The 27,463-nt window shown below is 19.8% G+C and overlaps 1 protein-coding gene across 2 annotated transcripts; it reads right to left on the reverse strand.

Moving 5' to 3' along the window:
• Window positions 1-255: 255 nt before the first annotated feature.
• On the reverse strand, window positions 256-26,914 carry LOC129608720 (sarcoplasmic calcium-binding protein, alpha chain). Of its 2 annotated transcripts, none has more exons than XM_055520390.1 (5): window positions 26,692-26,914; window positions 4,286-4,452; window positions 1,399-1,479; window positions 1,119-1,271; window positions 256-749 (listed from the first exon to the last, which is right to left on the reverse strand). In XM_055520390.1, the coding sequence occupies exons 1-5, from the start codon at window positions 26,741-26,743 to the stop codon at window positions 627-629; spliced, it is 576 nt and encodes a 191-aa protein (XP_055376365.1). In that variant the 5' UTR covers window positions 26,744-26,914; the 3' UTR covers window positions 256-626. The 2 variants fall into 2 exon arrangements, with proteins under 2 accessions (XP_055376365.1, XP_055376364.1); XM_055520389.1 differs by lacking the exon at window positions 26,692-26,914 and adding an exon at window positions 13,054-13,166.
• Window positions 26,915-27,463: the final 549 nt, after the last annotated feature.

Here is a 27,463-nt window from a genome sequence, read left to right on the forward strand (position 1 = left end):
TTTTTTTTAAGACGGAAGAGTTTATCCAATATTTTGAGGAAAAATTCGAAAATTCAATTGAAAGTAATATCATTAAAAAAAAGACATATCCAAACAAAAAATTACAATTGGAATTACAATCGTAAGGCAGTGTGAATTAACCTGAATTAGAGTTACAAATTGTAAGTAATTGTATATTTGTGAATTTGACTGAAATTCGAAAAAATAAAAATTAAATTGAAATAAAAACATTCTTTTTTCAACAAAAACATCACATTTATACATGTAATAGCTTTATTTATTCATATTATATAATTTTTAAATACAATCAGTATTTTTAAAAATTTTTTTATATTTACATACATAATTATATTTTAGCGATGTAATTTTCACCAATATTTATAATTATTTTTTAAAAGATTTTATTTATTTTTTTTTTTCAACTATTTTATAATTTTATTAGTTTATTACATACATGTGAACATATTTAAAATGTAAAAGGAAGCTGTATACAGTATTTTTTTTTTTATATAAGAATGATTTACTTTTTTTTTTTTATTATAATTAAAAACTCATATTCATTTGCATAAATTCAATAAGGAAGTTTCAAAATAAAAAGTATAAAAGTATGTAAACACTATTAAAATTTAAGCATCTAAGGGTCCAAAGAGATAAATGGCTTGATGTTTATCTTCTGGATTACCTAAATACTGGGCATAGAGCTCCTTATATCTGGCAAGGGTTAAGCCACCCTTTTTTCTGTCATCGTCCTTTTAATATAAAAAAAATATTACATATATATTTATTTTTAAAATATAAGTAAATAGAATATAAAAATTAAAAAGTGTATTTAAAATAATTAAGAAATTCAATTTTCTTTCTAGATTCTGGAATTTTCCATTGTATTGCTGCTTGAATAATATTTCAACAATTGCAATGTTAGTATGGTTAGTTGATGGTTAAAATTAGATAGATTATATTTAATTGAAGTAATTTTGAAGATTTTTTATTTTTAGAAAGAAAAAAAGTTATAGATTCATTTTTTTTTGTGTTTTTGTTTCTATTATAAATAAGTAAATATATAGGAAAAAAAAATTAATCTATATCTTTGAAAGACATTTTAAAATATATTGGATTACATTTAATAAATTTTTATAGGCTTCATCTATGCTAGTAACATCATCAACTACTATACGAGTAATGCAATTGTAGCGGAATTCTTCGTTGCTTAGAACTCCATCACCATTCAAATCAATCATCTTGAATGTAGCTTCAATAAAGGCTTTCATTGCCTAAATAAATATTTAATATATTAATATACAAATAAAATAAAATATATTTAATATTAATATAATTTTGATTAAATATTTATTATTTATTTTTGTAGATATGTACATATATTTCAAATATATTTCTTACTTGAGGGAATTCATCATATTTTTTGCCCATGCAAGTACGTTTTACAGCATCCTTGAATTCTTCAGTTGTGATTTTGCCATCCTGTATAAATATAATTTAAATATTTTGTAACTAATATGAATCTATAAATAATAGATTTAAACAATATTAGATTAAACTTTCCATAGAACAAGGAAAATATATGTAAGCATTATATAATATTTTTTAGCAACATTTTATGTAAATGACCAATTTCAGGAAGAATTTTTGTATGCTTAATGTTGAATGAAAAATAAATTAATTAGGTCCAATTTTAAAAGGTTTTTATTTTAAATATGTATTACATTAGAATAATGATATAAATCAAAATTTAATTTTTAAATTTATAATGATAACTATATTTTTAATATAAGATATTTCTATTTTTTTTTTCTCAGTAACAATTTATTATTATGCATGTACGAATTATTATTTAATTCTTTTCTATAAACGATATTAATTTTGGAATAAATACAATGCAATTAATGAATTTGTAATATTAAAATGAAAAAATAATAAAAATTTAATATAAAAATTAATGTGAAAATTTAAATAAATCGAAAAAACATTCCATTTACTATATACATAAATACATAATGTGTAAGTATTCTAATATATAAGAAGATCGAAGAAATTGCATATACGATTATTATTCGATTATCATGCGATTTGAAAATTTAATTATAAAAATCGGATGGTAATCAAATTATAATAGGTATGTCCAACAATAATATTAAATATTTTAAATCATACGTATAAAATTGTATATGTATACTCGTACAACAAAAACAATCAGTATATAAAAAAATTTAAGCACTTAAAAATCTCATGAGAGAAAACTATATTTACTAAGCTAATATTTGAGGATAATGTTATATAGGTTAACTTTTAGATCTCATCTCGTAGTGCATCGAAAAAAAAAAATAATATATAATTTTGTTATAACAAAAATTTTCGAGAAATTTAGAGTTTTGCAAAAAAAAAAATAATATATAATTTTGTTATAACAAAAATTTTCGAGAAATTTAGAGTTTTGCAAAAAAAAAAATAAAATTCTGACTTTAGCGAGCTGTATCTCGAAAAGTATGGCTCAAATCTAATAAATTTTAAGAACAGAAATGAACAACAATCAATCGGCTGTAAAACAAGCTCCTAATAATAACTCTATTTTATATGGTTTCGAAGTTATAAATGATCGGTAACTTTTTTTTCAAAAGGCTGTAGTTCGAAAATGAGTATATCTGCACCCCCCACACATTCATACAATTTTTTCCTGGAAATTGATCAAAGAATAATCCCTGAAATTATTTGCCACCTTATGCCAAACAGACTGTGTATGAATTTGAGTTAAATATGTATATATGTTATATATTATGAAGGTTTTCTTTAATTTAGTTTTAAAACAGTTCTAATTTGTAGTACGTTTGAAAATTGTATACACAGCACAAAATATCATATTGTTCGGAAATTATTCGAACTTCAATACGAAAATTCATTTTGCAACAAAGAAATTTCGGAAATGTAATGTAAACATTTTTTCACTGTTGCATGATATTTTTTTTCCTTGTAAATTGAAAAATTTTAATTTTTATAACAATGTTATTTATGTATATCATTTTTGACCAACCGATTTATTAGAAGTTTCAGAATTTGCAGATTGTGTAAACATTAATCAATAATTAATATATTATGTATTATATATATTAATTATTGAATATATTCAAGCATTTTCTATAAACTAAATGTAGTGTGATATGCAAGTAGAAGAGTGTGATATTCCACATTATCAAAAGTGTGATATACCAATTGTACAAGTTATTAGGAAATGTAAGTACTAGCAGAGAATATTGCAGTATACGTATACAAAAATACATTCAGATACGCTTATATACTTTAAATTTATGATATAATTAATATTTATAAAATTAAATTTGATTTATCATTATTTATTCAATATTTTCTAACCTTATATTTTTTCGGTTCATTTGATTTGTTAATTGATTTATCAACATTTTTTTTTTGGTTAGTTGTTAAAAAAACCAAAAAAATGAAAAAAAAAGACAAAATAAAAACATTTAAATCATAAAATATTGGACATTTTCCAAACACCAAATTAAATGGAAATTTTTTTTTTTTTTGGTAATGTAGGAATATGAAAAAATTGTATATCTATATCTAAGTATTCTAAATTCTAAAAAGTTTTCAATTTTTATAGCTCGCATAATTAATCAAAAAGATAAAATGACACGATGTGCCATTACTGAATGATCACAAACTAAAAAATTATATATTAATATATTAAAATATTCATGTATATAATAATTATGTTTGTATTGTTTGTATATAGATTAATAATCAAAACAAAAGCGGTTCAATGTAGTTCAATATTTAGTGTCGAAATGTTCAATGAACCGAATTTTTTTTTATTATTATTTCTTAAGTTAAACACGTTTTGTTTTAGAATCAAGTGTGTGACATTTATAATAATAGATCGTCACTTCTATTTTATTATATTAAAAAAAAAAAATAAACGCGATAGGATTTTTATTAAATATTAGTCAATATCGATTATTATAACTCAAAATCGATCAAAACGAATCAAAACGATTATTATAAATTTAAAATCGACTTTTTGACACCCGGTATATTTAGCTACCATAAATTTATATTGAATATAACAAATTATTAACTCTTAATATTGTATAATTAATAGAGAATTAACAAATAAATAGGTATACTTTTAAATTAAATAGGAATAAAGTGAAATATCAGAAAGTAGAATAAACAAAATGTTATGTTATGCATGATAGCAAGTATGTAAACATAAATAAATAATATTGTATTTTAAATTATTTTTAATTGAACAAACCTTATCGAAATCGGCAAGTTCTGAAATTTCATCCCACAAGCTTCTCATAACATGTTGATATTGAGATAATCTGGATGCACTGCAGTCACCTTTACCTTCAATGACACATGCACGAACTGCCATGCATTCAAAATCTTTTTGATCCAAGAATCCATTGTTGTCAATATCTAGAATAAATATATATAAAATAATTATACTCATATTATAATTTGTATGTTTAATTTAATGAAATATTTTGTATTTGTATATCTAAAATATTTATTCAAAATTAATTTAAATGTATGTTTTTAAAAAAAAAAAAAATTGTTTTCAAAAATGAAAAAATTATATGCAAAAAATTTTAACCATTTACATCAGTGTATCATTTTGAATTTTTAATCATTGTACATATATGTATATGTATTACCCTATTCAGACTATTTCGATTAACATGTCATAGAAAATTGAATTCACACAAATAAGTTGGATTAGCTGTTTTCATTTGACAGTAAACTTGTTTTGGTTGACATTTTCTTTATTTCTGTATTTTAAATAATAAAAATATTAAAACTAAATAAAAACAATGAATTTTAATTTAATAAAAATTTTTATAGATTTTTAAAAATTTTTTGAAGTTTCATTCAAAATTTCCTTAGGATTGAAGAAAAATCCCAAAAACAAATCATTCACAACAGGAAAACATGTTGTTTTATTTTGACAGATATTTTTCATATAAAATTTGTAATTACGCTATGCGTCTATGCAAAGCATGTTATTCGTTGTAGTATGAATAGGGTATAAGTGGGCTATCTTATATTTTAATTTGAACGTCTAAATACTCAAAAACATATTACAATTTATAGCCGTTCCTTATTAAATTTTAATAGGAAAATTTTCAATGTCATTTCATAGAATTTGTTAAGCGAATCAAAATATTATGGACGATTTTTAACTGTATATACGTATATTTTTATTTATAAAAGTTTTTAGACTTATGGTGTAATAAAATAATGTGGAATACAAAAAAAAAAAAATTCAAGAAATATTCAAAAATTTCTTATTGTATCAATAAAAATACTAAAAATTTTATTTCCTACTAAAATTATGTATGAATAACAGGAAATAAGATATTAATTTTGTATATGTATGTATGTATGTATGAGAATATCAGCATATAACAACAATTTTTCTTCTTTTGACATTATCTGTTATAAACTTCATTTTTGAAAAATGATTTTTCATTTTATATTTTATGAGTGTATTTCGAAAGAAAATCAATTTCACGGGCATATCATAATTTTTTTTTTACGATTTTTTTCCTTTTAATATACCGAGCTGTATATAGCTATCTTTAGAGTTTTTAAGAAAGCATGTCAATAATAATAAAGCATGCCTATATTCACTTATTTCAGACTGTTGATATTTCTTTTACGTAGAAAATATATTTTTTATTTTCAAAAAAAATTTATTTTTAAAATTAGTAATTAGAGAAAAAAAAATATAAAATTATTTTTGGGATAAATAAATTAAAATCATAGCACGCGGTATGTATATATGTATATTAATATAATTTATAAAGCATAATATTAAATTTTTTAAATTATATGTGGAGGTTTTTAAGCTAAACACGTTAATCTTGCACGCAATATTATTTTTATAGATGATAAAAACTATTGTTATTTAAATACTTATGAAAAATGATCAGCAAGGCGGAATTATTCTTAATAAAGAGTAATAAATCATCTTGCCGTGTGAGACACAAAAGCTAACCATCTTGATTGTGAGACACAAACGTAAACAATTTGTCACTAGTGTAATGGAGTTTAAGAACTGTCAACGAGTACATCGGTTATGCTTTATTGACGGGTTGGTGAATGCTTAAAAAAATCTTTTATTTTCATAATTTATTTTTTAATAAAATACTGCCAGTTGCCATTAAACAAAGCGAATGGTTGAAATCCAATAAATTTTGAGCAACTAAATAGCTATTATTCAACCCAAACAGGATCGAAAATTTATATAAAAAAAAAGGAAGGAAAAAAATCGAATGCAAAAATACTACTTTAAAATTAATCTGATTCTAAATGTCGTGTAAAATAAATTTGGAGTACTCCGAAGATCTTTATAATTCAATGGAAAAACGAATATAATGCGTGATTAAGGCGAAAGGAGGTATCACTTAATATATTAAACGCATTGTTCAAGCATAGATAAACCGAGTACGAATAATCGTAAATAAGTACGAATTAATTAGTGAGGATATTAATGTTGAAGCTTCTTCAATAATGAATTGAAAGAAATTGATTGTTTAAAATTTAATTATACAAAAGCATTTGTATAATTGTCTTTGATTAAATTTCATTTCGAAATTACAAAACTATAAGAAGACATCATTAAAATATCTTCATATATATAATCGAAATTTAAATATTATTGTTGAAATTTCTATTATTTTATATATGAAAATGTAAAATTCATCCCTATACATATTCTTATACATCCATAATTTTCTATAGAAAATCTATATACATATTTATTTTTCTTTAACAGAAACGTATAAACAAAATTATAGTTTCATTCAAAAAAATATTTTAAATACATACATATGTACATATTTGATTATTAATTTTTGTTCAATATATGCAAAATATTATTATGTATGTACATATGTATATTATGTTTACATTCATCAATTGTGGCAGCTTACATTATTTTTATACAATTTTTTAATAACATTGTGTTTTTAAATATATATAAACAATTTCACATAAACAATTTTAAAAATACATACATATATACATTTTTGAACTAATGATAAAATTTGTTACATATACATATATATATATATATTTCTTAATTATTGTATATTTACATATTGTACATATATATACATTTTACGTATATATACTATGTACAGAAATTTTGCTCTAAAATAATATTATGAAAGTATTCAAGTTAAGAAATTTTGTAAATTTTGTTATGAATATAAATTTACAAATAAGAGAAAATAAAAAAAAAAAATAAAAAATTTAGTATATACACATAAAATGATATATAACATAATATGTATATATTATATACAATGTTTAGGAAAACAAATATAAATAATTTTTATATATATAGATTGGCAATTAAACCACCTGCATAATTTTAAAACTATAAAATATAAATTATGTTAAATGTTGGGGAAAAATATATTTTTTTTTCATATAAATAATTTATATATGTATATATATATATAGGTATATATTATAAATTTAGAATGACATTCTGTCAAAATCTATTAGGAAATCTATTTCTTAATTTTTTATATTTATTTTTTTTTTTTAATTATTTTTATTATTATGTATTTAAATTAATATATACAGTAGTATAATAATTATGTGTGAATATATTCTGTACTATATTCGGGTCATGAAAGGTAATTATAATTAAAAAAAAAAAATATTATAAATTTTGAATTTTTTTTTTTTTTCAAAAAATTAAAATTTCATTGATCTCTTTGGGATGATTAAAGTTATTTTTAATTAGAATAATTTGAATTTAATTGTTGATAATTTTTAAAATCTTAATTAAAATAAGAATTATAAAATATAAAATGGCAAATGCAAACAATTCTGATGTGCTCTTTTTTCTATTTAAATAAATTAAAAAATATATTTTTAGGTAATTTAAAAAAATTACATCAAATCAACCAATTTTTTGTTGTCAGTGATTAAAATAATCTTAGCCAAAATAATTTTTATTAAATTTTTTTTTTTTTCAATTCCCTTGAACTAAATTTTAAATATTTTTATGTTTAATATTAAATTTTATTTAAATTAAATGAGAAATATTATTAACTGTGAATTTTTTTTTTTCATTATTTTCTTGTAATTTTGAAAAATTTTTAATATATTTATTTTAAAATCCGGTTAAACACCAATATTATATTTCTATAATAAAGTATATATGTGTGTGTATATATGCACATGAATGTAAATTAGAATAAAAATAAAAACGAGACTAAAGTATTTTGGCAAACATAAAGTTTTTAAAAAAAATTTTCAACTTTAGTTACAATTAATTAAAAATTTTTCAAAAAAATTGGAAAACATCGAAATTTTGTATTTTCTATTCTTAAAGTATTTAAAATAATCTGTAAATTAAAAAAAATTTTTTTAATTAATTAAGTAATAAAATTTTTTTCTTCTAATTTTAAATTTAATTTTTGTAATTAAAAAATTTTATACAAATATGCGGATATAAGCGATTTTTGCTTTTGTTTTTTTTTTTATTATAACGCGTATATAACGTAATGCTAAGCGTAAATTTTTCATTTATTTTTAAATTTTATAAATAATTTAAATAAATATAAATTAAATTCTAATGTAATTGTAGATTAATTAAATTAAATTTTTCAAATGACAATAATTGATAAAATTGATGTTAAATTGGAATTTTCTTGAATCTATTATTTCGGAATAAAATTAAGCAAAATTCTACTACATTTTATGTGTTTTATTTAGGTTCAAAGTATAGCTTTAATTTACTAAATTCTAACTATATTCACATTTTTGTTCATAATCATAAGGGTACATAAGTATTTAATATATACTAAAATTTTTACAGAATTTCTCTATTTATGTCAAACCAAATTTACAAGGAAATAAAGAACTACTAAATACAATATATAGCATTGTTATTTAAATGTTAGAAGAATATAATAGAAATCTAATTCCAAAATAAGAAGAAATATTAAAATAAAAAAGATAAGAAATATTAATATATATAAGTAATTAGTAATTATTGAATTGTATAACAGAAATTATAACATATATAATACAATTATATCATTTTCAAATTGTATAACAATTAAATAATATTCTTAAAGAACTTTATATATATTGTAGAATTTTATATGATAAAACTGTTCAATTTTTTTTAGTTTTATCTGCTTGAAAGACTCTATATATATATACTTGTACTAATATGGTTTTTCATTCCGCACGGTATTTATGTCTATTGTATAACAATACAATATTTCATTTATTATTTTTTTTTAAATATACATATATTATAATTTACAATGTTTTATTGTATAATTTTCAAAAATTTGAAATTGTATGATGATTAGGTGTATACAAAATATTATGTACATAGAAATGTTTAAGAGATTGTTTTCGTTTTTTTAGCTCAGAGTTTGAATCTATATTATTTGATCATAGAATCAGATGAAATAATCTGTATTGTAAAATTTGAGAGTTCTCATTTTGAAAAATAACACGATTGACTTTATTCTGTCAATTAAAAGATTTTTAATATTTAAAATGTCATAATAATATATGTACATACAAATGTATTATATAAGTTTTGTCAAATCTGAAATTTTTTTTTTTTTTGAGCATGATCTGACCGCATTCTCTGTGATCATTAATAAAAAGGAGTTCGAATTTTTAACACTGAACGCTTTGAGGTATATGAAACAAAAATCAAATATTTTTTTTTTGAAAAATCTAAATCTGATCTAATATAAAAGAAAACATATTAATTAACAAATGTCTTAAAATATTAATTAATCACTAACATGTTCCATAATTGAAATCATATTATTAATTGAGCAAATTGAATATTAATGATTGACGCACAGTTCCCCCATCTATATATACATTTTAATTATTTAAATGCAACATAAATAATTTTGTATTAAAATAATTTATTTTCTATAAATATAAAAATATAACAAATTCATAATAATAATATGTTATAAATAACTTTTTTTTGTATATATAAATATAATTTTTCAATTTTATTTATATACCATTTATAAATTTATATGAAAAGTTAATGTTGCAAGAAATTGTGTTCACATTTAAATTCTCACATGTATAAAATAAAATAGACTATACTTAATTTTTAATGTTTTTATATAAAAAATAAATAAATATATATATATATATTAAAATATATATAATTTTTTATGTATATATACACTATAAAAACAAAAATATATAATATAAATGAAAACATATAAAATATTTTTAATTGTATTAATAGGTTAAAAATGTTAAAAATAATTTATATATATAGGTAAAAATCTATATATATATATATTTATATATATATATATATTTATAAACTATAATGTACAAATTAGCTGTATGTATATATATATGTACATAATATGTAAATAAGTAATAAAATGTGAAAAAAAATATAGATTTTCAATGTCAATGGAACACTATTAAAAATTCATGGTTAACCACGGAAAACCACCTGTTACGTATTCCTCCAAAAAGAAAAAAAAAAAAACATGTAAAAAATAAAATTTGTTTTTATATTTTCTTAATTTTGCTTTTTTTTAGTTTTATTTTAATTTTTTAAACCGGCAAATTTATATATTTTTTGTTCTAATTTAGTTTTTTTGTTTCTTGCTCTAATTTATTATCTTATATACGAAATTTTATTGAAACATAATATTATTTTTTGGATATAAAAGAAAATATATATGTATACTTATTTAGAACAATTTAAACAAAAGAAACAATCATTAAAGTTTGATTAGGACCACAAGATTTTTTTATAAAATAGAGATTTTTCACATTTTGTAAAATAAAGTAACTACAAGTAGTTTATGGAAAGCTAATTTAATATATGTGCATATAAATGCAATTTCAACTTAGAGATGAAAATATTTTAAACATTATTGAGGATGAATTTTAGTCATAGAAGGTATTGAGTCCGATAAGAATCGAATTTCTTTAACAAATCAAAAAAAAAAATTTTAGAAAATTATGCTCTATAATAATTTTACAACAATAAGAAATTAATCGATTTAAATTAATTTATTTACTTAATTCACCGAAATTATGGAAAAATCATTAAAATTTTGATTGCTAGAAATCAAAATTCAATAAGTGGAATATTATTAATTAAGAATTGTAAATCCTCAACTCAAATTTTCAATTCTAAAATTATAAAAGAAAATTAATTAATAAATTATATTACATAAGCTGCTAATTTTTTGTTGTTCGAAAATGATAATATTTTTAAATTAAAATTTCAATACTAATATTGTAGTGCACCTAGTCAATTTGAAAGTAGTTTTAAAATTGAGTTACTTAATACCAATTGTATAAATTTTTTCACAAAAAAAATAAAATAAAAATACAAAAAAAAAAAACAATTTTATGTGATAAAATTTTATAAAAAATTTTTTCTTTTCCTTTTTATACCGTTTCAAAATTTCAATATAATATGGTATATACGGTATATCACAGATATACAGTAAATCACTTGAATATATATAGTGATTGTTAAAGGAATTAAAAGAAAGTTGTGTTAAATTAATTTGAACAAAATGATAAATAAAAAAAAAAGGAAGACAAAATTAGCAAGGTGAAAAAAGTGAATTATAAATTTTAAAGTATATACACACACACATATATATATATAAAATATATATATAAATGCGTCTACCTGTTAACTTTCAAATTAATATTTACGTAATCTACATACTCATGTATTTATACAAAATTAGAGCTTATTATGTGTGTACTCGTGTGTTGAGTATGTACATCTTTATGGTAACAGGTGATCCTATCTATATATGAAATCATGTGACTTATTGTATTTTGTATATGTATATATGAATATTCAAAATGTGAAAGCATATAAGAACTTAAGGTTATTTCGGACTTATTAAATTTTAATTCTTGTTTCTCGATATACACATACATTAATGAAAATTTAAAATTACTTGAATATTAATAAATTATGAATTAATGATAAGTAATAAATTAAAATTATTCTGATAATATTTTTGAATTTCCATTTTTTTTTATTATTATTTTATTAATTTTATTATTAATTATAATTATTAAAAAAAAAATTTTTTTATCGAAAAATACCTTATATGTTTACATATGAACATTTGTAAAAATAATTATTAATATTAATTATTAATAATAATATTATAAATTTGTAAATTTTAATAATAAAAAATTAATTTACTTTTTTGAAGAAAACATTATTACGGTAAAACGGAAAATTTGTTAACAATATCGTAAAATTGATCAATTATTATTTTATGATATGTTTATAGGAACTTATATTTTTAAAATTTGTTTTAGTACTTTTATATCAAAAATTATATACAAAAAATTTATGTATATACAAAATGGAAATTTATTATACATACATACATGTATTGTATAAGCAAATAAATTAAGTAAATAAATATTTTATTAGAAAATCGAATTGTTTCGTGTTAAAAATAATTAAATATAGCTTAAAAATGAATATTTTTGCTTAATTTTTAAATGCTATGCTTGTATAGTTCAAATAAGAGGATCTTTTTTTGGGCAAATAGCTTATATTGTAAAAAAAATTTGTAATACAATTTAAGCGTGATTAAGAATTTTTAGGAACATGTTATATATACTGAGAGTTTAAGCATTGTAAGAAAAACACTTTTAACCGATTAGTATATAATTTAAAAATTATGGTTATATATGGAGTTATATATGATGAATTTTAATTAATATTATTACTTTTCTAAATCTATTATAATTTTATAATTTATACAAAGTTTTATTTTAAATAATATAATATAAAAAGTGAAAGTTTAATATTATTAATTATAATATTTTAAATTTTTCAATTAAAAATCTATACATAGATGTAGAAAAAATATATAATTTATCTTTTAATTATAATTTTGTTTTGTAATTTAAATTAAATTACTAAAAAATATTACGGGTATTTAATAATATTTTATATAAATAATAAATATTATATTTATAACATACCATAAAAGTGATGAATAACATATTCAACACGTTTATCCCATGAATAATCCAAAATGTATGGCATTTTTATTTATTTTTTAAAATTATTTTTTTCTTTTAAAATTAATTAATACTTTTATTTATTAAACAAATAATTTTTAAAATATATAGGATTACGTATAATATTTAATGTAGACGTTAAGATTAATTAATATTAAATATTAATGTATCTATGTGTGTATAGAAAATATTCAATTAAAATATTTTGAAATGAAATGTCGATGAAAATATTTTTATTGACAATTTCTTGATTTCTTATAGTAAATAATTAATTATAATTATAATTAATAATTATATATAGTGTATATATATATATATATTAATCGTGCATATATAAAAATTAAATATAAGTGAAAAGAAAAAGTGCTCAGTCTAAATATATTATAATAAGTATATGTGAAAGAAAATATATCAATTTTTTTTTTTTTTTTAAATTTATTTTATTTATACAAAAATTTCATTAACACACTCTTCACTAAAATAGAATTTTTCCCTCTTATCTTTCTTATTTTTTGTTTTTCTTATATATTATATTTAATTTAGTATTTTAGTGTTTTTTTTTAAATAAATTGTTTTTATGTTATTATATATATATATGTAGAATATGTATATATCTATTTGATAAATATTATGCACGTAGGTATATAAAAAATTGTGTGAATTTTATAATGTCCTAATAATTTTTTTTTTTTAATTTTTTCTTAAAATTTTATTTTGTTTTACTTTTTTTTTTTAAGTAAAAAACAGGTACTTTAGTTATACTATATATGCGAGAAAATTGAGGGAAATAAAGAAAAAAAAAATTATAAATTATAGAAAATTGGAAGAAAAAAAATTAAATTAAAACAAACAAAACGTTGTATTGGAAACAAGAAAATTTTTTGAAAATTGAAGCGACTAAATAAATTAAAATTTTCTTCTTTTATTATTCTTGTTTTTATATATTTTTTTTTTTTCGGTATAATACGAAAGAAAATACTTTAAGGAGGAAATTTAATAGAAAGAAAATTTTATACACCCGATACACGCACTATCTAAATACAAACTGATGAGGTGTGAAAATGATCTTTTGTTATACTTTTATAAAAATGTGAGGAAAATTAGGAAAAACAAAAAAATTAAAAAAAAAAAAAATAAAGAATGAAAATTATTTTAAATTTTTGTTTTCGTATATTTGTTTTTTTTTTTTTTTAATTTATTTAAATTTTCTTATTTTAAAGTTTTTTAAATGCCAAAATTTTCTTTTATAAAATGAAATTACCGTAGTTGAAATTTGGGTATAAACTTAAATTGTATACAGCTTTTCATTTTTATATTTTGAATATACATATATATTTGTATATATGTATATATATATGTACATATATAAAGAATGTTCTTATTAGGGTTGCCAAACCATTAATAATTATCCGAAATTGAAGTTTTTTTTTTTTTTGCTATTGGATAAATTCTCGTTTAGGTAATTTTGATGTTATCGGTTAAAACTTCATTCATTATTTTGTTGTGGGTAATTTTGGGTAATTTAGGGGTAATTTTTATATTTAATGAATTTCTGTTTAAAAATTATAAATTTAATGGTAATCAGAAAAAAATCCATAGTTTTCATAATTTTGAAAATTTAAAAATTTCATATTGATTGCAAATTTTTTAATCGTATGTAATTAAATATTTTCAGTCATCATGCGTAAACGACTCACTGTTTATTCTTATAAATTTTCGTAAGCAGAAAACTTTTCTTAAAATAAATGGATGTAATATATATTAATGTTGAGTTATACCCTCAACAAAGTTTGCTTTGTATCTGTTATTGAATTTGGTTCTTTAATAATGTTGAAAACGCATTATGTTGATAAACATAGTCACTCGTATACATTTAAAGTTTATTTAAACTTAAGTTTTATTTAAGGGTCAATTTAATTAATTAAATTCAAAAGTGCTGAAAACTCTGTGTGTTGAAGAGCAAAGTTATATAGAAAAAAATACAGCATAAGAGTTATAAAAAAATTTGGGTAATTTAGATTTTTTTTTTTTGAGTAATTTTAAATTTTTTATTTGGCAACCCTAGTACTTATACATACAATAATAAAATGTATGTATAGTTAAAATTTACGTATGTTTTTTTTTTCGGTTGCCGACGAACCGGCATTTTCTATACATTTAAATGGTTCGTTGATTTTTAAGAACACGCAAGAAAAAAAAAAGTAGCAAAAAAATAAAAAAAAAAAATTTTTTTCTTGTTTTAATTTTTTTTTATTTTTTTTTCTTGTTTTTTAGTTTACTTATTTTTTCCTAATTTAATTTTCCTATTGTTATTATTATTGTTATTATTATTAGAAGTTTTTGTAACAACTTAGACAAGTAGCTGCCAATGATTGTTAGGAAATTGAAAAATAGAAAAATTTTTTTTCTTGTGTTTATTTTTGCCAATTTTTTTTAATTTATAAATTTTAAAAGTGCACAAATATAAAAATTTTATATTTAATATTAAGAGGTTTATTTATTTTTGTTTTCTGTTTGAATTTATGTGAAAAGCTAACACTTTTCTAATATTATTGTTTTGCATATTATTATTATAATTTCCTTTAAAAAAATTAAAATAAGAAACAACATACAATAAAATAAATAAAAGCAATACAAGATTATTAGAGAACTCTAAATTTAACAATGAAAATTGTTTTTAATTTTAGTAATGATGATCTAATCATATAATATGTTGTTTATAAGTAAGTATATGTGATTTGTTATAGTTAGAATTAAGAAAATATTCAAAATTAAAATTGTATAATGTTAAGTGCTATAAATCCTATGATAAGTATGAATTGTTTTTTGTTGACAAACATATTCTTTTTTCATATGATATAGTTGGGTCAAACTCAATTTTTTCCATTAATTTTACACCATCTTCTCTGGTACCTATATATAATATTATACTGGTATAAAATTGACTTATTATTTAGATAATTTGTAGATTATATGAAAAATTATAACATTAAAATTAAAGAATTAAGTGCATTTTTTTCATACAATTAAGAAACATAACTAATTTAAAAGCGAAAAATATATTCCAGTAAACTGAAAAATTAAAACATTCACCCTTATTGTAAATTTCACTCGAATTTCGTATTGTGAATTCCGTAGTAGAAGAATTGTATTCCGAAATTCGTAATAGAGTAATATTATTAATCACATTCGTAATGAAAGTAAATATTAAAATTCTACTTATGCCAGTGTTCAAGAGTGATCGCTAAATTTTTTTAAATTTGTGTCTATTTGTTAATTTTTTTTTATGCAAAAAAGAAAAATGCAAGTATTTTCAAATATTTCTTGATTGTCTATTGTTTTTTTTAAATGTCTAGAATGAAATTTAAGAAATGTAAATATTGGCGCTTGACGGCTGTAAAATAAAATATCGATTTTCACACTCCGAAAAATAATGTTGCATTGCAGATTCATAATCACTGCGAAAGAAATTTATAATTATTTAAAAGTCTGCGTACGTAACTTTACTTGAAATTCGTAGAATTCTACGAGTAAGATTCATAATAAGAGTGATTAAAGATTTAATATGCTTATACTCGTAACTATTTTATAAAAAAAGTAAAACAGCTCATATGATTTAGCTATGCTACACATAACAATATCCCACTGTATTATGTCAGTGTTAGTTTAGCAATGTTTATGAACAACTTAATTTGCAACATTTATATATGAACATAGTGCAATGTTTACCATATTAATTCTGTTCTATTCTAGTTTTTACCGTAATCTAATTTCGTAAATAATTTCTTATTGTAAAATATTCTCAATTATAGTGCGAGATCTAAAAATAAATAATTTAATATCATTTGTAAATATTTTTTTCCCAAGCAATATTATGTGTGTAAATAACAAAAATTATAATTAATAGGTTTTTTTTTTTCGAAAATACAAACATTTTACTATATGTGCTTTTTCTTATTTTTTTAGTTTTTTTCTCTCTCCCGCGTAAAACTGCGTGTATATCATTTATTTATTAATAAGAAAAATGTAAGCAGTGGGACAAATTGTTTATACAATAATATAATTATAATAATTTTAAACAAACATTTTTATTATATTTTTTAAACTTTAAAAAAAAAATTAAAAAAAAATTGTTATACAAACATTATTTATGATTGTTAGAGCTTTTTGAAAAATAAAGAAGTGTAAACAAATAAATTTTCCGATAATTTTACTTTTACAAATCAGTTTCCTATTTCACGTTGTACTTACAATTTAATTATTATGTGTAAATTATTTATTTTGTATTTTTATTCTTACTTATACAGTACAAATAATTATATTTTTATATTTCCTATTAGTTTTGTTCTAAATTTTATTACTTAAGAGAATAGAGCAAAATTAAGAGCAAATTCTAAAATAAATAGTATAATAAAGCTTAATATGTTAAATTGAATATTAAATTAAATAAAATTTCTGTTATAAATTTTTGATAATCTCATTGCATACTTATAGGTTAAGTTGAAATTATTTATTTTCTCAATATATTTTCTACTTAAGTTAAGAATGCTAGGTAATATACTAGTATGCTACTGGTAACATAAATAACATACTAATATTTTTCTCTCAATCTCTCTCTTCCTGTCTCTATTTTATTCGATCATCCATATGCCACGTATAATGTTGTGCAACATTATAACATTAGCGCATTATATAATGTTATACAACAGTATATAATTTTATTCAAAAAGTTAACGATTAATCAACTCAAAAATTAAAGATTAAAATGAAAGCCTTGCTAAATGCATTGTGTTTTATATTTTACGGGAGTTAGTATAGTTAATTTATAGAACAGCACATTTAGTAAGAATATTCAATTATATGCTAGAGTAATATGAAAAATGCAATTACTCAAGACACAAAAATTTATTGTAAGCCAAAACTTTTTAATTTTTAACATAATTAATTGAAAATTATTTAATTATAGAATTAAATTTTCCTAATTTAGAATTTAGAAACATTTAGAATTTAATATTCAAATATACGAAATAAATGGGAAATAAAAAATAGTGAAATTTTTTATTTTTCATTGTAGGAATAAATAAATTTTCTGTCTTATTTGAAAATTTGCAGCGAACAAGAACATTTTAATTGTTTAATTTTTTTTTCTAAATTATAAAATATACCATTTAGAATTTATATATACCATTATTTATGAAATATACCATTATTTACTATATACTTATGTATATATGAGTTCCTTTTAATATTTACATTTTGTACATAAGTATATTTTTAAAATAAATGATGGAAAACAGTAGCAAATAATTTTTTTTTAATAAAAAATCTATTATACATGTGTATTTTATGATTTAAAAATTAGTTCTTTGAACAAGCGACATGGGAATTGCAATAATACGCTGTATACAATGCAACATAAATATAAAAAATTATAATTGCAGGTTGTAAATGCAAAAAAATACATCAATGTATCATTGATTCTAAGTTAGGTTAGGTTAGATTGCACGGCCCTCCGAAGGGTACATCTAGGCCACCAAAGCCCGTTGTGATCATTGATTCTAACTGCTGAATTATTATGAATTAGCCGCTGAGTATTTATTCACCTTATAATTTCAACTTCTGTATTGTACTGTGTTGTATTTGTAGTAATGCATAATCATTAAGATTTTGAAATTAAAAACAATGATTGTCCAATTTATGAAAAATTGAAAAAAAATTATGTTAATTAATTGTCATCGTCTTATATTCCATAATTTATATGGTAATACGTATGCAATCACAGTTCATACATTTGCATTAATTTACCAAAAATTTATTTAAGGAAATTTGCTTTTTACAAATTTCCTAAAACCAAAAATTATTTAGATGTGTGTATGAATATAATGGCGTGTATGAATAATATAAACAAGAATAAAAAATAAATAATTATTATACTCTAATTATAATGTAATTTTATTATTAATTTTCGTTTCTCTACAATAATTTATATGTAGAAGGGATGTTGTTTTAAATAGAAAAGTAAAATTATAAAGTATTCTTAATCAGAAAAAAAAATTAAATACTTTTTATCATAACTACATTGGACCCTATTGCTCCAACCACTTTTCGCTTTTATTTAAATCAACTTAAGTATCAAAAAAATTGGAAAATTTCTGTTTCATCAAGATTTAAAACACTAATGAACTTCACCTAAAAAAAGTACTTTTAATTTTGATTCATATTATTTAAACTATTATTAAGGATATGAAATAGAAAAATTTGTATAAATAGCATTTTAGTTAATTTTGATCACTTTAATTTGGCTTTCCTAATAAAAAACACTCTTGTAAGTAACAAGAAAATTAAAATTTTCTATATTACCTACAGGTGAAGATCACTAATTACATTTTTTGAATAATAATAAAACACAAAGAAGGTTAAAGGGTGAACGTTTCTTGAATTATAACTAATTTATCGTGAAAAATCTCGCTTTTGTTGTTTTTTATAAATTTGATCCTCGTAGACACGATATTCCTGAAACTTTTGGAAATATTTTGTGGAGAAAAAAAGGTAATGCAAATGTCTTTCGTTTTGGAAAAGAAAAAGTACAAGTTAATAATGCATAATACTGCGTAATAAAGATTAAAAAAATTTGTTTTTGTTTGAAAAATACGTTGTTTTAGTTAATTTTCTAAGGTTTTGGCCTCAGTTTTCGCCTGATAGACATGTTATTTCTAAAATTTTTCCCACATTATGTCATATCAAAATGAAGGTCAGAATATAGGGCTCGTCTTCCTGTAAAAAAAATGATAGGTTGATAACGAGGAATTATGAGTAAATGACGGTTAAACGAAAATTTAAAAAAAAAATTTTTAACAAATTTTGACTTTGCACTTAAATATCTCTGAAACTAAAAAAGTATTTGCAACCGCTGGTAAACCGTTAGAATGAGTATTTCATTAGCTTTAAAACGAGTGTACAAGATTGGATTTACCTGTCACATTCCCCGAGTTATAAATAAAAATGTGAAAATAAGCCGGTTTTTGGATGTTCCAACTTTGAGGCCCCATAACTCGAGAACAAGGGCCCAAAAAGGAAAATGTCACTAGGTGTTTTTTGTTCGTCTGCATGTATTCTATCACCCTGCTTCGGGAATACCATTGAGTCCCGGACACCCTGTATATATATATATATATATATATATATATATATAAATTATAATTAAAAAAGTCGGCATTTTTTATTTGGTTTTCAAATTTCGAATATAGTTTCGGGATTAATCACCATTATATTTTCAGTTGACTGGAAGGCAATGAAATAATTTTGTAAAGAATCCGTGGCATGCAATATACAGTGAAGAAAATTGTGCTACAATTTTATTGAATTATTAATATTGTAGTAAAACTTTAAAAACAACAACATTTCATTGGATCACTATATCGGCAGTTGAAAAATGAATGTCAAATGAACAAATCTTATATTACCAAATACTTCAAAAAATATATTAGTTGATTAGCTATTAAAATGTTAAATCTGGCATTAAAGTGTTAAACAATTTTGTTTGATTTGGCCAAATTTTCTAATTGAATAACCTTGACAACACTGTTTTGACATATGGTAAAAAAGTAGTTTCGATTCTTTCACTATGCTGTTTGATTTTTTTTTTCTGTCTAAATATGACTTAAAGTTCATATTTAGCAATTTGGATCATTTGTTACAATTAATTTTTTATTTTACAATATGGAATACAAATACAATTTAGTACTACATTAATACTGCATATCAAGAAATTGTCATTGAAAAATAATAGTGAATGTTAAGAAATTATTATATATATTGCCACTTTTTTTTATGGTGTTAATTGTTTCTGTACCATACCTACAAATAAATTAAATTAATCATGACAAAAACTAATTAAATTAATTTGAATGGAAAATCAGTTTAATTTGTAAAAAGAGTCAAGTTGATTGATCAACAGAGTATTTAGTTTATATAGAAGCGAACTAAAGAATTAAAACTAAACATGCTCCGATTACTTCCCTTTTCCGAAAAATATGAACTAAATTCGAAAACATATGAGATGATATCTACAACTGAATCCAATTGAATGTATTGATAATTTAAATAAAATTTTATAATATTTAAATAAAAATTGCTCTCGACTTACAATTTTTTAAAAAGGTTACTAGCAAAACTAAAAAATGAAAAATTCATAAAAAACCAAAAACTGGCAAAATTTTACAATTTAATTTCAAATTGTAACTTGTATATGGCATAATTTTATTAATTGTAAACTTCATATTTTACGCGAATAATAAACAGCTAAAAATTTTTGTTAAAAATGTCAACCAATAAATTATAATTAAATTTAAAGTGAAATAATCCTTGAAATAATTATTTGAATGATTTATAATTATTTGATATGGTGACATGTTTTCGGAATACTCATTAGTCATTTTATTAAGTGAAAAAAAAAATGAATAAATTTTTGCATGTTTTAACAGATATTTTAGCAAAATGAAAATTAAGAAAAAATTAATCAATTACAAAATTAAATATTCAAAAATAATACTATAAAAATTGTGAATATTGCCAGATTTGCTGAGTAGGATTGAAGCGAGTATTGTAAAGCGAAAATTAGTAATTTTTGTAAATGCAATAGCACATGAATAAATGCAAAAAAAAAAATATTTGCGTTAGAAACAACAACATTAATTGCAATTCATGACGCTAGCGTCAAAAAATATTGAATTTCATTCCCTTTGCAAATTGTTTGTTCTATGGGAACTCGACTCTGAATACTAATATGGACGCAAATTTTGAAAGCAAGAAAGTACCTTCCGATTATGTTATATCAACTCTTAGATGTTATAAGCCAAATGACTGAGACAAATGAAAATATTGCAAGGTAAAATAATAAAAAACGTGAAAAAATTTTAAATGTACAATATATAAGAATCAATAAGTTATAAATATATATAAAATCGCTTTAATTAAGAAAAATAAAATAACATTAAAAATGTAAACATAAATTAAGAAAATTCTGAACAAACAAAATCTATGAAAAATTTAATTGTTACGACAACATCGGACATATGATTTTACGATTCATTTCAATAAATGTTATCACCTATAAGTTGTTAATGAAGGCATTAATTGGCACTTGTTCGAACGTATTGGTATAATACCATTTATATCATCTGTATAATGTTAAAAATTATGTTCGGCTTCATTTATTCAAAAAATAAATAATTCATAATATAAAATTAAAAATAAAACCAATGTTAAATAAGTTGAAAAAATCATAAACTACGACAACTCATAATCTCATTATACATACTTACATATATACACGTATATATTATATAAGTATGTAAAATAAAATTGAATTTTTTTTATAAATGAATTCAAATTTTTTTAACTATTTTTGGTCATTCAACTCATTTTCTAAATTTTTTATTAAAAATAACCATATCTATATTAAATATTCTGCATGTCTAATATAAATAGAAATTCTAATTTCTATAATTTATTTATATTCATACATACATACATGGTAAACATATAATATGTATATACCATTGATTTAATATTATAATTAAACTATAATAAATGCAATAATAAATTTCCCAACATATATACAGGAGAAATAAATAAATCGCTGTATAAATAAAATAATAATATGAAAAAAAAATTTTTTTTTAATTAATTAATGATGAAAAATTTTAATTCTTTGCAAAATTTATGATTTCAATAAGAAAAACCAAAAATCGTGACCTAAACAAATTGTAATTCTTTCAAATATTTTATAGCAAATTTTTTTTTTTTTTCTTATTTTATACTTCATTGAATTCATTTTGAAGACGCACATGCATTCTTTTAAAATGTGGGTATAAAATGAGTGAGAAAAAATTTTCAATTGAAATATTTCATATGTGTTTTTTTTTTTTTTGTATAATTAAATAAAAATTAAAATTTCACTTTTTTTTCTCAAATTTTTTCCTATAAAATATGATTGATAAACGCTTTTGTTTCTTCTTCTTTTTAATATAAACAATTTAAAGTAAAAAAATCATATTGAATTTTTTTTTAAATAAAATATAGGAAAATTTATATTGGGGTTAGCCAAATTTCAGTTATTTATTTTAAGAAATTATAATTATAATTTTTTTTTTAGATTTAATGTTTAATAAATTATTTATAATTTTTGTTTAATAATAAATTAATATTTTTTGTATGGCGCATACCATTCTTAATATATATACATATATATATAACAATATAAAGATGAAATATAATAGTGATAAAGATTGAAATATAAAAAAATTGAAAGAGATAAAAGAGAAAAAAATTTAAATTATACTTAAGCATTTTTTATTTTTTTTTTAATATTTCAATTGTATAAACAAAATGAATTTGTTATAAAATTTGCTAATTTTATGTAGGTATATTTCTAATATTATTATCAAACAAAAATGTGATTATATATATACGAGGTTATTATAATAATTTTTCACGTTAATTAAGTGTTGTAAGAGAATGAATCATAAATAGCCAAACCTCGGTAAACGAAACAGGAAATTGCTTATTAAAGGTTCTGTTTGTAATTATTTTCATGTTTTGAGCCTGTCAATTAACCGCAGAAATTGTCTGATTTTTACGCCTTCAAACTATTTTCTTTGGGAAATTTTTTTTTATTTTGACCGTCCTTTACAGATCACTGCTTCAAAATAGAGAATTAAAATTGACAATAATTTAAAAATTGATCCTTCAAAGGTTCTAACCTAAAACGTGCTGGCAATTTCATTGATTTATTAATTCGATTAAAAATTAGCATGCAGTTAAATTAAGAATTAATTTTTTTTTTTGATATTCTTAGAATTTTTTATTATTCTTGCTTGATTTTAATTACTACCTAGTTACTATTCCACATTTTTCATTCTAAAATTTTTTCAAAAAATATTAATTTGAAAATAATAAATTTTTTTGCATACCATTTAGGCGCACAACACAAAAATGCATACAAAATTTATTCACTTTGTTTTTAAGAGTGAGACGTTCGTTCAGTTGATAATTTGAGAAAAAATGCAAAAATCCAATTGAAAAAATGAGTAATCTTATGGAAAAATTAAATATCCATTAGAAAATACTGAGAATTCTGTATTTTCTAATAAATTTATACACACGATCAGGCTGAGTAGCTATTTATTATGTATATTAAAAAAAACATTACTTTAAAATTAAAATATATAAATTAAAATTAAATTTTGTGTACAAAAATTAAAGAAGTCAAACTATATAATAATTTAATCCGTTTATTAAAATAGCTATCCCTCAAGAAAATAGTGAAAAAATTAAATTATGTATAATAAAATAAATTTTATATGTATACTTTTTGAATTCTAAATAAAAATTATAAATTCATAATTTTATATAAAAAGTTAAATAATTTTAAAAATGAATAAAGTTGATTTAAAATTTATATATGTAGAAAAACAAAAATGTATTAGGAAAATTAAAACAAGCAGCTCTATTCAATTTAAAAATTCCACTATAATTACAAATAAATTTTATCATATAAAAAAAATATAAATAAATTAATTTGATATTAATATTTTATAATTAATAATTAATTATTTTTTTATGCAAAAAAAAAATTCTTGAAATTACCACAATAAATTGTAAAAATTTTGCATACTTAATTAAAACAATTTTATTTAAAAAAATATTTATTTATTTTGAATATTTGAAAAATTTGTTTTTCCTTCGTTTCTACTTTTTTTTTTGTTAAATTTTTTTATTTCAATAATAATTTATGCTAATTTATTATAATAATTAAAATTAAATAATTTGAATTTCATATTATTTTATATGTGTATGTAGGTATTTATGAATTAATAACACCAAAATTGGTATAAAAAAATATCTACCACAAAAATGCTGAATTTTGAATTTTTCATAATTATGCGATTTTCTTTTTATATTGCATGTATCTACGTACGTATATGTGTGTGTTTAGTTATTACTAGGGCCATTTCACCTTCAAAATGAAATTTTCTAAAATTGTAAGTACATATTTTTGTTTGTCGCTTTTTGTTTTTGTGTTTTGTTCTAATATATTATATGTCTGTAAGTATATCTATAAAATTATAATTATTTTTACACCATATTATGTTGTGTTTTATATATTTTGTATTTTTGCAGAAGGTCACCTCTTTTTTTTTTTTTTTTTTTTTTTTTTTGAAATAAATATATATTATATTGAATATATGCAATATAGGATTTTAAAACAAATAAGCAATGAGAATCAAAAAGAAAAATAACAAAACAAAAGAAAAAAAAAAGATTCATTTATACCAATTGGTCCCCAGCTAAAAAGTATTTTTATAAAAACATTTGCTTTTTTTCTTGTCTTTGTTTTCTTTTCATTTTTCAATTATTTGGTATAAATTTCGATGTAAAAATATTTTTATTAAAAACATTTTATAAAAGATTTATACTGACTGATTATTTTTTTTTTTAATTTTATTTTAATTTTAATAGATAATTTGTATATACATACATATATATATGATGCATATGTTTATAAAATATTTATAATTATAATTATTATAAATTATAATTTATTTTGTAAAATTCAATTTAAAATTATATTTAAATTAATTGTTTGATAGCGCATTTTTTTTTTTCCAAATAGTACTTTTGTATATATATATGATATATAGCAGAGATTCCTGAACTTTTTTCTCTCGTAGACCCCTTATCGTGATTTTCAATTTTTTGTACATCGTCTTGCTACTTTCTTTAATAAATGTAAATTTTTAACAATAGCAAGGTACATCCCACCTTTGATGTGAGAAAATTAAATAAAAAACTTATTTAATTAAATTCAAATTTTTTCGTAGACTTCTAGCAGGTCTTCATGAACCCTTGGGGATTTATATAGACCATTTTGGAAATCACTGATATATGGTATGTATACAATAGTACTATAATGCAAAATAATTGCATGTAAATATTAAATTATATTATTATTAAGTATATTGTACTATGTATAATATATATATAAATATAAATATATTTTAACATTATTATAATAAATTTAAATTGCACATTTTTACCTACTTACGTATACTTTATAATTTAAAATTATTTTTAAATTTATTTTATTTGTAATATTTTTTTTTTTTTTTGGTTTTGTTCAATTTTCTAAATTTTAAAGAATGTTCTAATTAATTTTTTTTTTTTTTTTGTTATTTTACTTTTACTTTATAAATATTTTTAATTTAATTTGTTTTGATTGTTCGTTTTTCTTTAACAATTTTTGATTTTTTTAAGTTGTCTTTTATTTATTTTTTTTTTTTGTTCACATTATATTGCAATTTTTAATTATTATTGTATAAAATATTTAAATTTAATTTTTTAAATTCGAATATTTTTATTTTTTTAATATTTTACAAATATTAATTTTAATATTGTAATAATTTTATTTGCATATAAAATTTTCAAAAAAAAATATATAAATTAATTTTAATATTTATTTTTTTTTTGGTTTTGATGTTTTTGTATTAACAAATTAATTTTAATTAAATAATTTTTGAAAACACTTTAAATACATACCATACATGTATTTAACTACAAAATTAACACGATTTCCCCATTCGTAAGCCATGATTTATTATTTTATTGCTATAGTGATGAGTATAAGAAAATCTTTTTTTTTTATTTGATTTTAAAGAATTAACTTTAAAAAAAAAATTTATTACTATATACTTATTGGCAAAAAAAAAAAATTTAAATATTTTTTTTTAATATAATTTTTTTTTTTTTTAGAAGACTTATTCCTTCATATCACTCTGACAATAAAATAATGAATGTTAAACTATTGTCTAGCTAATAAAGTTATCGGTGTTTCAAATAATGATTTCTCTTACTTATTGTATATATATATATATATATATATATATACAATATATATATATATATATATACATATAGGTAATAATAATACCAATAACGATCTATATTTATTGTATACAATATTATTTAATTTAAATTCATACTTTATAAAAACATTATTTTATTTTTTATTTATTTTTTTATTTTTTTTTTTCAATTTTACAAATACAAATAATTTTATTATGTTAATTTTATTCCTTATTACATTTATGTACCTACATATATATACATTTTGTTTTTATTCTCTCTTTTTTTATTTTGCATATATAACATAGTTGTTAATATTTCTAAAAGAAACAAAAAAAAAAAAAAACAAACATAATATAAAATTAATTGTTACTTTGTCATACTTTTAAACATTAAGATATATTAAAAATGGGGTTAATAAGATTGCGCATACTCATTAGAAAAACAAAAAATCAAAAAAAAATTT

This window comes from Condylostylus longicornis, unplaced genomic scaffold (assembly GCF_029603195.1).
Source record: "Condylostylus longicornis isolate FDR11 unplaced genomic scaffold, ASM2960319v2 ptg000034l, whole genome shotgun sequence".
In the NCBI taxonomy this organism is placed as follows: Eukaryota; Metazoa; Arthropoda; class Insecta; order Diptera; family Dolichopodidae; genus Condylostylus; species Condylostylus longicornis.